This window comes from Onychostoma macrolepis, chromosome 08, assembly GCF_012432095.1.
Source record: "Onychostoma macrolepis isolate SWU-2019 chromosome 08, ASM1243209v1, whole genome shotgun sequence".
Classification (NCBI taxonomy): Eukaryota; Metazoa; Chordata; class Actinopteri; order Cypriniformes; family Cyprinidae; genus Onychostoma; species Onychostoma macrolepis.
Window position 1 is genome coordinate 4,537,788 of NC_081162.1, and position 15,041 is coordinate 4,552,828.

Here is a 15,041-nt window from a genome sequence, read left to right on the forward strand (position 1 = left end):
GAAGGGCCAGTGTGACATTCAGTCCTAAAAAGCTTGTCCTGTCCTCTGGTAACTGGATCTGTGAAGGGCTTAGCATTGATGAACCAGCCTCAGATCTCCTCACACGGACACCACGGCTTCATCACATGACTAGACCCCTTCATGAAACGCTCTAGTTCACTCCGCCTGAATTATTCCGGTATAAACAGCTAATTGATTCAGTTTACAGACTTCATTAAACCAGCATCTTCAATCTTCATAATCACGCGTATTGTGTGCACATTGCTTTAACACACACCTCTGACAGCTGAAGTCCAGGCAGGCCTCGTATTAATCACTGCTAACATGCCATCTGCAGGGAGATTCACAAGTATTTTTAAAGCTCTGATTGGAGTCTCCACAGATACCAGCATCTCGTCGGCTTAATTCTAACAGATCCCAAGAGAACTGAGGGTGTTATACCTGGAGATACTGTCTGTTTTAAAGGTGCGCTAGGTCATTTTTTTCATGCAAAATATACAAGTGATACAAAGGCAATACTCACATTAGAGCGAATGTATTTAGTTTCTGATGCCGTTTATTCTGTGACTAAAAGTATCTTATAATAGAGGACTTATTTATTTTAAAAGTGAGGGAAAGAAAGATCATCAGATCATCCTGACCATGTCTACATGTCTAAATGCTTTGAGTTGCTGCTGTGATTGGCTGATTACACATTTGCCTTAACGAGCAGTTGAACAGGTGTACCTAATAAAGTGGCCAGGGAGTGCGTATGACAAAAAACTAAATTTATCCGGTGAAAATGTTGGTCATGATGAGGCATTTCACCTTCTTGTAGAATATAAAGTTTGCTAGAATAATATGACTAGAGTCTCATGTGAATGGATCATATTCATATTTACTTTTCATTTGTTTAGTGGTTAAAGATCTTCACAGTGGAGAAAGGTGCACTGTTAAGGTGTGTATGTATGCAAGCGTGTTACCGTTGTCTGCGGAGGAGTCTCTGTTTTCCCTGCTGGAGCTCAGTGCTGGTAGAAGAGGCTCCATGTTCATTATCAGCTGTTTATGACTGAGCGAAGTAAAGCTTCTGCTTTGACCAAACTGAGACCTGAAACAGCCATAGAAACAGACAAAAATGTTAAAACATGAACTTCTGAAGTGAAAGTCAAATAATAAAACAAAAAAAAGAGTAGTTTTTAAAAAAAAGAATTTGACTGATGTAGATTTTTAATGTAGACATAATATCATGTTCACAATATAAGACTTTAAGGTCCAATTCTCACTATTAACTATGACTTTTGCCTCAATAAACTCGTAATTTGCTGCTTATTAATAGCAACTAAGGTAGTTGTTAAGTTTTGGTATGTGGTCAGATTAAGGGATCTAAAATATAGTCATGCAGAATTAGGCATTAATATTTGCTTTACAAGTAAGCTACTAATAAACAGCCAATATGCTAGTAATACGCATAGTGACAATTGGTCCTTAAAACAAAGTGTTACCGCAACTTTTTATTGTTTTTTGTTTATATTTAAACAAGTTTCTTTTACTTGCAATCCTGATGAAGGTCTGTGTGCTGAAATACGATGGCAAAATAAAAAGTATTATTACGCTTGTCAGTTCCACTTTCTGATTATTTTGACTGCTCCATTGCATAAGTGTTGCTGGTATCACTTTAAAATACCTTTATTGTTTACCTTTTTCATTGCATACATACATAAGCATCAAAAACAGTTAGTTTAATTGCAAGGGTGGGAAAAAGTCACAAAAAAACAACATTTTTTTCCAAGAAACTTTAACTAAGATAATAGGTGTACAAAAAAATGCTAAATGTATATTGTGGCCGTTTTAAACCATATGAACAGCCTGATTCCCACGACCTGACGCGAGTGAAGTGTGGACTAGACACAGTAGGATATACGTATTTAAATGGAGGCTGACCTGTATACAACAGGAGGTTCTCTCTGAATCTTTGAACTGGCTTCAATCACTTCTTTAGCCACCCGACCACTGAAATCAAACCAGAAGCAATAATATTAAATATCAGCATGTCTGACTTACGGTTTACTTTCACAAGATCACTGCACAATCTCACCTGTAGCGAAATCTGCTTCCCTTGAAAAATATACTGCTGCTGGACACTGTCTTAATCTGACTGGATTTTGCACACCTAAATCAGAAAAAAAAAGCAGTTAACCAAACAGTAATCAACAGTTTGCATCAAACTTGTTGCAATTGCAATTCTGCAGTCGAAAAAAAATTGCAATGTTCTCATTTCTGTTGAATCTTTTTTACTATATTTAAATCAATTCTGCAGCTTTTCTCCTACAGTGTGGCCAGAGCAATAAAAGCAGCTTGTGATTGACTGATTGATGTGCGTGTGTTAATATGAAGAGAGTGTTGTTGTTTGACAGAGGCAGGCCTGCTGTCTGGCTGGCATTTAGGCTCTTAATTAAAGGGCTTTCAACAGTAACGTGACACCACTCACACAGAGTAACTAGAGACAGAGAAAGACATTGAGGCACTTATATCAGGATTATTCTCAGCAAACCGTGCCATCTGTGCTGCGTTTGTCCCCATGACCTCATACTGATATAATTACCAGGATCCACAACTTAGTCACATTATTAGAAAGATGTAAAGATGTAACTGTTAGTGTTGAATGCAAAATCTATTTTAAAAATATATGTTTAAAGCATCCATTGATATAATATATATCAATAATATAATCAGAAATTTAACTGAAATTTTACTTTAACAATACTATATATAAGAATACTCAGTAACACTTTACAATAAGGTGTAATTTGTTAACATTAGTTAATGTATTAACAAACAATTAACAATGCATTTATTACACTATTTATTAATCTTTGTTAATGTTAGTTAATGAAAATACAGTTGTTCATTGTTTATTCATGTTAGTTCACAGTGCATTAACTAATGTTAACAAACACAACTTGAGATTTTAATAATGCATTAGTAAATGCTGAAATTAACATTAACTAAGATTAATAAATGCTGTGGAAGTATTGTTCATTCTTAGTTCATGTTTACTAATGTTGTTAACTAATGTTAACTAATGAACCTTATTGTAAACTGTTACCGAATACTCTGTTCAACTGTGTTATGTTGATATTGTCCAGTTTTTTTTGTTTGTTTTTTGTTTTTTTGATGAGTGACATCATAAAACATTCAAACAAAGATACGTTTGAATTGCATTCTATATTTTATTGTTTTAGAACTTATATTGGCCTCATTGCTGCAGCAGTCCATCAAATTACAGTTTAAATGGAAAATATGACTGTAAAAATACTGCCTGTAAATAATGTGGTGTGGTGTACTATATTTGCTGTTATTAGACATTTTTGCACTGATCTTAAACTCCAAAAACTTTTGTATATAACAAGGATTCAACTTTTTTTTTTTTTTTGAGGCACAGAAAAATAAATTGATATAATCAAAAATTCCACACATTTAAACAGATATATTTGAAAATAATAAATAAATAAATAAATAAATAAGCAAACAAATATAGTATTAGTACCATTTTCTGATAATGACCCATATACACTACCGTTCAAAAGTTTGGGGATGGAAATATTTTTTTAGTGTTATTATTAATGTTTAATGTTTTTTAAAGTCTCTTCTGCTCACCAAGGATGCATTTATTTGACTATAAAATCTGTAATATTTTGATATATTACAACCCGAATTCCGGAAATGTTGGAACGTTTTTAAATTTGAATAAAATGAAAACTAAAAGTATTTCAAATCACATGAGCCAATATTTTATTCACAATAGAACATAGATAACATAACAAATGTTTAAACTGAGAAGTTTTTAAATTTTATGCACAAAATGAGCTCATTTCAAATTTGATGCCTGTTACAGGTCTCAAAATAGTTGGGACAGAGGCATGTTCACCATGATGTAGCATCTCTTCTTCTTTTCAAAACAGTTTGAAGATGTCTGGGCATCGAGGTTATGTGTTTCTGGAGTTTTGGTGTTGGAATTTGGTCCCATTCTTGCCTGATATATGTTTCCAGCTGCTGAAGAGTTCGTGGTAGTCATTGACGTATTTTTTCTTTTAATAATGCGCCAAATGTTCTCTATAGGTGAAAGACCTGGAATGCTGGCAAGCCAATTCAGCACCTGGACTCTTTTACCACGAAGCCATGCTGTTGTAATAGCTGCAGTATGTGGTTTTGCATTGTCCTGCTGAAATACACAAGGCCTTCCCTGAAATAGACGTCGTCTGGAGGGGAGCATATGTTGCTCTAAAACCTTTATATACCTTTCAGCATTCATAGTGCTTTCCAAAACATGCAAGCTGCCCATACCGTATGCACTTATGCACCCCCATACCATCAGAGACGCTGGCTTTTGAATTGAAAGCTGATAACATGCTGGAAGCTCTCCCTCCTCTTTAGCCCGGAGGACACACGTCCGTGATTTCCAACAAGAAAGTAAAATTTGGACTCATCTGACTATAGAACACTTTTCCACTTTGAAACAGTCCATTTTAAATGAGCCTTGGCCCACAGGACACGACCGCGCTTCTGGAACACGTTCACATATGGCTTCCTTTTTGCATGATAGAGCTTTAGTTGGCATCTGCAGATGGCACAGATGGATTGTGTTTATTGACAGTGGTTTCTGGAAGTATTCCTGGGTCCATTTAGTAATGTTAATGACAGAATCATGCCGATGAGTGATGCAGTGTCGTCTGAGGGCCCGAAGACCACGGGCATCCAACAAAGGTCTTCAGCCTTGTCCCTTACGCACAGAGATTTCTCCAGTTTCTCTGAGTCTTTTGATGATGTTATGCACTGTAAATTATGAGATTTGCAAAGCCCATGCAATTTGACGTCGAGGAATGTTGTTTTTAAAGTATTCCACAATCTTTTTACGCACTCTTTCACAGATTGGAGAGCCTCTGCCCATCTTTACTTCTGAGAGACTCTGGCTCTCTAAGACATCCCTTTTATAGCTAATCATGTTACAGACTTGATGTCAAATTAACTTAATTAGTTGCTAGATGTTCTCCCAGCTGAATCTTTTTAAAATTGCTTGCTTTTTCAGCCCTTTGTTGCCCCAGTGGCAACTTTTTTGAGACCTGTAGCAGGCATCAAATTTGAAATGAGCTCATTTAGTGGATAAAAGTGTAACCACATTGACTCTCACAGCACACATCACACTGGACTCAATTTCCCATCATCCATCGCACTGATTGCACACACAGCTGATTGCACTGATTACACACCACACTTAAGCCATGGACTTTCTCTCCCTCACTGCCGCAATGCTTATGTATGTATGCAATGAAAAAGGTAATGTTGATAATGCACTTATCGCTCCCCTAACCTTAGCTACTCTACAGAGCCCTTGATAGTTTTCCTAGTTTTGCCTTGCCTGTTTTGGATTGTGTTTTCCCCTGCCTGGACTTTTGCTTTCATTTTCAGATCTCCTCTCTTGTCAAGCCCCTTTGGATACTGTTCGCTGTCGACCGACCCAGGCCCGTTTTGGATTACTCTCTGCCTTGCCTATGATAGAACTGTTTGCCACTGTTCGACCCTGCCTGTTATGACCACGTCTCTGCTCAATAAAAGCTTGCAAATGGATCCGCACGATTCTCGTCTCGTTGGTCTCGTTACAGAATACTCGGCCACACGAGGATCCAGCGGCTTTTCTGAGGAACCCTGGCCAGGTATGGATCCATTCAACCAGCTGCTCGACCTGAGACAAGGGAGTTCATCTATTGAGGAGTATGTCACTCAATTCTGTGAGATATCTTACAGGGTAACCTTTGAGGTCGTATTAAAAGACATTTTTCGTTTTGGATTAACTGAGCCCATTAAGTCATGTTTACCCGAAGGGAAGTTCAATTGTAGTTTAAAGGACTTTATAGACTATGCTTTGCTGTGTGCAGACTCTTTGTTTACTGTGGGTGTCGCGGAAGAGGAGCGTGACACCGCGTCTGTGACTAAAATGGCAGCGACACCGGAACCCGTTCACAAAATGGCGGCCACAACAACACCCCGTCATGTCATTGCTGCCAGTAAAGAGCTAAGTCAAGTCACCGTTGATCTTCATGAATCATGGCAAGTTACAGTTGATCGTCATGAGTCCAGCCAAGTCACAGTTGATGTCAAAAAGTCAAGTCAAGGGGGATCACGTGACCCTTCGACGGCGATGCAAGCTTAGTCTTTCGCTCTGCTCACTTTGCCACATATTATATGATCCTGTCAGTAAAATTTGAACCACACTGCATTGGACCCATCATGAGTGCTAAGGCAGACAAAGGGGATCGGAAAAGAGAGATTGAGCAATCGCCAATGAAGAAAAAATTCAGAGATTCCGCCATCTCCAGAGAAGACCTCGACGATGCTATCGCTAGCCGTATTGAACTAGCATTTAAAGAGCAGCAAAGCACTTTGAATTCGGTTGTGAATTCGGCAGTAAGAGATGCGATGGACTCTGTACTGATTCCAGCATTGCACGAACTGCGTGAGGACATACAAGCGACCAACAAGTCTGTTAAAGAGCTAAGAGAGGAGTTTGAGGCCATAACTACCGCGGCGAAGCGAACACGTGACAGCGTTGATTCTGTGCAAGCAGATGCACGTGAGGATAGGAGGGCAGTCACGGACGTGAAATCAGCTGGAGCGACTCACCGAGAAGATGACGGATATGGAGGACAGGTGCAGGAGCAACAACGTGCGACTGGTGGGGCTGCCAGAGGGGGCTGAGGGATCCGACGCGGCTGGTTTCCTCAGAGTTCATCTTCCCAAGTGGATTCCTTCCTTGAGGGGCCGTGACATTGAGATTGACCGGGCGCACCGCGTGTATGACGGAGGGACAGGCTCCGATCGGCCGCGCACTCTTATCTTCCGTGTACTGAGATGGCATGACAGATCTGATATCCTGAAGGGTGCTCGGCAGGCCTATCCGGTGAAATGCGCACAGAACAATGTCACACTACTATTTTTTCCCGACTTTAGTCCAGCTACAGCGATCAGGAGAAAGGCATTTGGTCCGGTTTTGAAGAAGATGACAGCGCTTGGCCTCCAGCCCTTCCTCATCTATCCGGCGGTGGTTAAACTACGGCACAAAGGGGAACAGAAAAGCTTCGATTCCCCTCAGAAAGCGGAGGATTTTATCAGCTCCCTGTCTCAGCAGAAGACATATGGCACGGCTCTGCGGGGCGGCGACGGGGGAACGGCGGCCGCTGTCTCTCCGGTCCAACGGAAGGAACTTGATGGCCGGGATGGACATGGTCCTAGCTGCCCAGTAGGGGATGGTGGTAGGATGGACATGGACGCTTGCTAACTCTATTTTTTGCTTTTTCTTCTCTCCTCTCTACTACCGAGATATTGTCCCTATATATCCGGTACAACGATCTCGTTGCTGGTAAGACTGACACTCCTTTTTTCTCTCTCTCTCTTTTTGGAGGACTAATTGAGAGTAGGTTTAATTAAAAATATTTTTGGCTGTGTGGGCCTTTCGGGAGACATGTCTTGCGTTGGAGTGGATCGGTCACGAACCATCACTATTTTGTTGCTCAGTCAGACCTATGTTCTCGGTAATGTGCGGTCTGAGTTGTTCCTTGTTTATGGTTGTTGGTTGTTCAGGTTTTTATGTTGTTTTACTTTTTACAAAAGACATTTATACTGTTATTTATTTTATCTTATTTCTAAAGGGATTTTTCATCTAGGAGGTTTGGTATCTAAAATGCACATCAGCGTTTACATGCTACTTACAGAATGGAAGTGCTTCTGTTTTTTTTCATTTATTGATTACAATTTTGGGATTATGAATATTCAATGCATACTCTAAATATTTTATCACTGAATGTGAATGGTTTAAATTCTGCTGTTAAACGAACCGTGTGTTAGAATATTTACACCGTAAGTCTATTTCCTGTGCCCTAATTCAAGAGACGCATTTAAAACAATCTGACGTGGCACGTTTTCAGAATAAATATTATAAATTAGCGGCTTTTTCCTGCACTCAAAATAAAACTAAGGGGGTGCTTATCCTTGTTAATCAAAAGTTAAATTTAACAATTGAACACCTTGGTAGTGATGAGAAGGGTAGATTTGTTTTTATCCGATGCAAAATATATAATAATAGGTTAGCATTGGTCTCTATTTACGGTCCGAATGAGACAGACAGTGCGTTCCTTACACAGATTTCCAAAACATTACTTGAGCAGACTGACTGCCCATTAGTTGTGGGTGGTGATTTTAATGCTGTCATAAATCCTGCTTTAGATAAATCTCAATCTGATACAACAGCCAATCCATCTTCTAAATCCATCTCTAGCTCAACTTAATCGATCTTTGGAGAATTCAGAATACTAAAGCTAAGGACTTCACTTTTTTTTCTAATAGACATAAGACTTTCTCTAGGATAGACTACATATTTCTCAGCCCATCTTTAATTTCGAATTCCTCCATTTCTATATTACCAATTTTATTATCTGATCATTCTGCTGTGTTGTGCAGTGTTCCTCTCTCCGATGTTAAAGCCAAGTCCCCTAGATGGCGCTTTAACATATCATTATTAAGTAATCAGACTTTCATTACTTCACTAAAAGAATATATTAAGGAATTTCTTGAAATCAATATGCCCTCTGATGTGGATCCTCAAATAATGTGGGAATCGACTAAGTGTGCCATACGAGGGTTCTGTATATCTTTCTCTTCTACTCTTGCCAAAGCGAAAACTCACCAGTTTACACAATTAGAAAATAAAATCCAATCATTGCAAAACCTACAAAAACAACATTTTACTGATCAACAGGCTACACGGTTGTCCTCTTTAAAAGAAGAATATGATTTACTTTCACACTCAAAGGCGGAATTTATTTTATATAGGACTAGGCAAAAATATTATTTTGAATCAGAGAGACCTAGTCATTTATTGGCCCTTAGGTTGAAAGAATGCGAGTCTAAGGCATATATTAGCGCAATAAAATCATCGGATGATCAGGTCACCACGAACCCTCGTCAATTAATGACATATTTAAAGGTTTTACATGAATCTGTATAAAGCGAAACAGATTTTGATGAACCAATTTGTAAGCAGTATTTAGATAAATTGGAACTGCCTCGAATCTCACAGATGGATAAAGAATCTTTGGAGGCCCCATTAAGTTTGGAGGAGCTGCACGCCTCTAAAAGCCTTCAAAAGGGCAAATCGCCAGGTCTAGATGGTCTCCCCTGAATTATATTTAGAAATTTGGGATTTGGTAGGGACACTTATGCTTAATTCATTTAATTTTGCAATTGAACATGGGGTATTTCATAGAGATCAAAAACATCACTGATTTCATTACTTCTTAAAAAGGAAAGACCCATTAGATTGTTCCAGCTACAGAGCGATTTCGCTTATCCCATGTGAACTTAAAATCTATGCTAAAGTTTTTGCTTTTCGTATGGAGAAGGTAATTCATAGTTTGATCAAGGAGGACCAAACTGGTTTCATCAAGGCGCAATGCATCTGACAATATCGTCGACTCCTTCATATTCTTGACTTTGCAGATTCCCACCCGACCCTTGTGCGGTCTTTTCACTTGATGCAGAAAAAGCCTTTGACAAGCTAGAGTGGAATTATATGTGGGCAGTTCTGCAATGTTTCGCTTCGTGAACACTTCATTTCTATGATTAAGACATTATACCACTCACCTGCAGCATCAGTCATAACTGGTAATATTATTTCCCCCCCATTCCCTTTGCAGCGAGGAACGAGGCAGGGATGTCCGCTTTCCCCCTTATTGTTTTGTCTATCTCTTGAACCCTTAGCACAAGCCATCAGGAAATCTGAAGTATCGATTAAGATTCATGATCATAATCATAGTATTTCATTATACGCTGATGATATTATTCTATATTTAGACCACTTTGATGTTTCAGTCTCTAGTATAATTAAGGAATTTGATAATTTTAGTAGCTTATCAGGATATAAAATAAATTGGAGCAAATCTGCTTTAATGCCAATTAACAATGTTAAAGTTAATTCTTCTATTCCCTCATTTATCCCTATTAAGGAATCTTTCATCTATTTGGGCATTACCATACATAAAAACATTCATAAGATTGCCAGAGACAATTTTAATAATATTTTAGTTAAGGTCAAAATGACATTCAAAGATGGAAGAATCTTAAAGTATCTCTTCAAGGAAGAATCTCCACTGTTAAGATGAATTTGTTACCTCGATTTAATTTTTTTCTCTATGCTACCACTTTCTCCCCCTCCAGGTTACTTTAAGGAGATCAACTCCATAATTTCTAAATTTATCTGGAATGATAAATGCCCCAGAATTAAGCTTACCACATTACAACATCCTAATAGCGCAGGAGGACTGGCTGTACCAAATTTTGAACTGTATTATTGGTCGCTCCAGCTTAAGGCTCTTCATAATTGGGTTGATCCTCAATCTACAGTTTCTTGGAGAGTGATTGAAGCTGACAAGGTTAAACCAAATAGACTCCAAGATATGTTATTTACTGGCACAGGAAAAAAGGGATAATTATAAATTTGGTCCGGTTGTGGCCAACTCTATTAAAATCTGGAAAACGGTGGAACGTTGGATAGGAGGAACCTTCAAATTTTGTAACAGTACACCTTTATGGCACAATTTTAATTTTGTATGGAAATCGTCCATTTGTCCAACCCTCTTGGTCCTCTTTGGGTGTAAACACATGCGGTGATATATATGATAACCAGGGCTTATGTTCATTTCAGACATTAAGAACCAAATTTTGTCTACCAGCATCCGCATATTTTGTCTTTCTTCAATTACGTTCTGCTCTCAAAGCGTATGGAGTTCCTTGGGCATCTCCCATCTCCTCTCATCCTATGCAAGATTGGATTGCACCATCTGTTGGTCGGCCGTCTGTTTCTTTAATATATAATAAGATTATTGATTGCATTACAAAACCTCTTTCTATTAAAACTATTTGGAATGGGGAATTATCTGACCTTAATTTGTCTGTCGACTGGGAGAGAGTGTGGTCTAATCTCAGTTTAACATCTAAAAATCTGGCTCATCGTCTTATTCACTTCAAAGTCATTCATAGAGCATACATAACTCCTTACAAAAGATTTAAAATGAAACTACAACCGAATCTCAACTGCCATATATGTAATACTACATCGTCAGGTACTTCTCTGCATATGTTTTGGGAATGTCCTGTCGTCATCAGTCTATGGACACATGTAAACCTGGTTCTATCATCCTTACTGCATATTGATTGGTCTGTTAATCCAAGTTTGTGTCTTCTTAATGATGATTCTGGCCTCTGTATAACTTCAATGCAAAAGAGAATGTTGTTTGCTGGTTTTACAGCTGCAAAGAAGACAATAATACAAAACTGGTTTACACCGCACATGTGTGGAAAAACATATTGGATCCGTAGTCTCCTGCAAATAGTGACTTGTGAATGTACAACAGCACGAATCAATGGGGCCAAGCCTTCTACCATTGATGCTTGGCAGTGCTTTCTCTTTGATATACGTGACTGTATAAAAGAGTGACTTTTATGTTTTTCTTGTCCTTCCCTCTCTCCCTCCCTTTGACTGGACTTTGAGATATTGAGTATGTGTCTGTTGTTGTTGTTTTTATTATTATTTTGTATTTTTTATTTATTTTTTATTTTTTTGGATGTTATGTATGAAAAATAAAAAATGTTGATAACAAAAAGTCAAGTCAAGTCACAGCTGATGTTAAAGAGCCCAGTCAATTCACAGTTGATGTTAAAGAGCCCAGTCAATTCACAGTTGATGTTAAAGAGCCCAGTCAAGTCACAGTTGATCTTAAAGAGCTAAGTCCAGTTATAGTTGATCTTCGTGAATCCAGTCAAGCTACCGTTGATCTTCACGAGTCAAGCCAAGTCACAGCTGATCTTCACATCGCAGCTGATCTTCACGAGTCAAGCCAAGTCACAGCTGATCTTCACGAGTCAAGCCAAGTCACAGCTGATCTTCTCGAGTCAAGCCAAGTCGCAGTTGGTCGTCATGAATCGAGTCACGTCTCAGCTGATCATCCAGAGTCACTTCATGTCTCAGCTGATCATCCAGAGTCACTTCACGTCTACGCTGATCTCCCAGAGTCACAGCCCGTCACGGCTGTTCGTCCAGAATCACAGCCCATCACGGCTGTTTGTCCAGAGTCACAGCCCATCACGGCTGACCTTCCAGAGTCGGGTCACGTCTCCGCTGACCTTCCAGAGTCGGTTCACGTCTCTGCTGACGCACCCAGCTCATCAAGATCAGTCTTCCTTTATCCCAGTTTGAGGTCTAGTTTGAGGGATGTACCGCTGGTGTCTGCACGCACGGCTGGTATCCCCAAACCAACTCACTGTAACCCTCCTGTTCTTGCGCATATTCCCCTGTCCGAAGTGCTTCCCAAGATGGGAATCGCTTTATGTTGCGTTTGGACTGCATACACCACCGCAGAACTGCCCGAGGTGACTGCACCCGCTGCAGCTTCTCCAGAGGTAGCGGCACATGCTGCAGAACCTTTAGAAGCAATGGGGCTCGCCTCAGTCCCTTGTATGGTGGTAGCGCCCAGCAATGTACTCTCAGCCTGTTGTGTTGCGGTCGAAGAGACCATTATTGAACTCTCCTTGTGTCCTGAGTTTACCACTGTAGAACCTCCAGAGGTGGCGGCAACCGCTGCAGAACCTCCAGAGGTGTCACAAATCCGGTCTATCCGCTCACCACATTGACTCTCACAGCACACATCACACTGGACTCAATTTCCCATCATCCATTGCACTGATTGCACACACAGCTGATTGCACTGATCACACTGCTGATTGCACTGATCACACACCCTACTTAAGCCATGGACTTTCTCTCCCTCACTGCCGAGTATTGTATGCGCTTATCGCTCCCCTAGCCTTAGCTACTCTACAGAGCCCTTGATAGTTTTCCTAGTTTTGCCTTGCCTGTTTTGGATTGTGTTTTCCCCTGACTGGACTTTTGCTTTCGTTTTCAGATCTCCTCTCTCGTCAAGCCCCTTTGGATACTGTTCGCTGTCGACCGACCCAGGCCCGTTTTGGATTACTCTCTGCCTTGCCTATGATAGACCTGTTTGCCACTGTTCGACCCTGCCTGTTATGACCACGTCTCTGCTCAATAAAAGCTTGCAAATGGATCCGCACGTTTCTCATCTCGTTGGTCTCGTTACAGTTATGTTCTCTATGTTCTATTGTGAATAAAATATTGCCTCATGTGATTTGAAAGTCTTTTAGTTTTTATTTTATTCAAATTGTTTTTTTAAAACGTCCCAACATTTCCGGAATTCAGGTTGTATTACATTTTAAAATGATTTTAGATGTTTTACATTTGAATATATATTTTAAATGTAATTTATTCCTGTGATGTAAACCATGATTTTTCGGGATTCTTTATTGAATAGAAAGTTCAAAAGCACAGCATTTAATTTCTAAAAAATCATACTGACCCCAAACCTTTGAATGGTACAGCATAAAAAGACCAAAAAATGCTACTTGCATAGAAACATATTTACATTATGAAGAAGAGAGAGAGAGAGAGAGAGAGGGATGAAAGGACGACTCTCACTTGTAAAAAGCCTGGTTTTCCACGGCACATTTCCACAGGTGCTTGCAGGCTGCTGGTGTGGAGGTGTGGAACGTCAGAACCAGTTTCTTCTGCAGAGAGATGAAAAGAAAGAATGAATAATTGAAGTGTGGAACAGCAAAGGTAGATACAATCAACTTAAGTGAACGGGGAGGTCAAAGAGAGTAAGGACATAAAAAATCTATAAATTACACGGAGATGGAATCTGAGCACAATGTCATAAATAATGAGAGCTGAACAAAATGCTGACCCAAATCTGTGTGCATGTTAGTGAGAGTGATGTGTGTGCGGGCAGCAGGGCGGCTTTACCGGGAACAGAGCAGGGAATATGAGAGTACGGATCAATACAACATCATAACGGCACAGTCAGTCAACCGGTTAGAGACGCTTTGACTGGAACGAACACTATGTACACCACACTTATTAACCTTCATTTACACCATACTGTAGATAGTACAGTGGGTTTTACAAGGACACACATTAGTGTAATAAATTAGTTAACCATGAGAAGCTGCGCATCACTGTGATTTGACAAAAATTGTGGAGCGTTGTTAGTCACTCACAACAACCTATGATGAAAATCTCAAAAGGCCAATACAAATTTAATTTATTATGATTAACATTCACAATAAACAATTCTCCTGAGTAATATAGCTCATTAGACAGTTAACTTAATGTTTACATTAGTTTAAAGGTTTGTAAAAACTCCAGTGTACGTGTTTATATATTGAATTTCAAAAAGGTGGTTCATCCAAATCTGCTATCAGTTTTATATTTTAGCACTAAGATAACAGATGGTGTTATACTGGGAATACAACTAGAGGACCTTTGGATGTGACTATATTCACACACTCCAAAAAAAAAGAAAAAAAGGTACAAAATCTGTCAGTGTGGCAGTACATTTTCAAAATGGTAATATCTACCATTTAGGTACTAATATGCACATTTAAATTGGTACTATGAAACTTTAAGGTAATAATAAGCATCCTTTAGGGGTAAATAAGGTACAGAAGTGCACCTTCTGAAAAGTCACAGCTTTTTTCTGAGAGTGATATAGCACAGTTTTGTAAAACAGTTACTAAATAATATCAAGGATACCATTTTTTTCAAATGGGTTTCTTCATTTTCAGGAAATTTTATGTTCCAGGGCTGATTTTTATTTAAGAAATACATTTCAGAATTTTTAATTGGAACCTCAATTTTAAAATCCATCACAAATGAATTATTATATGTTTACATTTTCCATAATCTAAACGAGTGAAATAACTGATTTAAGGGATTTTACCTCCTAAATATGCTGTTATTGATAAAATGCATAAAATTATTTTTATTTCTTTAACCAGGATATAGTCCTGAGCTTTGCTGACATAATATAAACTAAGGTGCAGTATACATATACAGTAATGTTTGGGTTGCAAAGATATTTTATATTTATATTTTAATATTG

The 15,041-nt window shown here is 39.0% G+C and overlaps 1 protein-coding gene across 2 annotated transcripts in view; it reads right to left on the reverse strand.

Annotated features, from left to right (window-relative positions):
- frmd3 (FERM domain containing 3) overlaps positions 1 to 15,041 on the reverse strand; it is a 70,529-nt gene that overhangs the window by 12,017 nt on the left and 43,471 nt on the right. Inside the window, exons 10-14 of one of the 2 annotated variants that reach the window (XM_058783701.1) lie at positions 13,577 to 13,665; positions 2,075 to 2,149; positions 1,921 to 1,989; positions 963 to 1,087; positions 278 to 331 (exon numbers count right to left, since the gene is read on the reverse strand). In XM_058783701.1, the coding sequence (XP_058639684.1) occupies positions 278 to 331; positions 963 to 1,087; positions 1,921 to 1,989; positions 2,075 to 2,149; positions 13,577 to 13,665 (412 nt within the window). The remainder of the gene's footprint in view (positions 1 to 277; positions 332 to 962; positions 1,088 to 1,920; positions 1,990 to 2,074; positions 2,150 to 13,576; positions 13,666 to 15,041) is intronic. The other variant, XM_058783702.1, reaches the window with a different exon arrangement.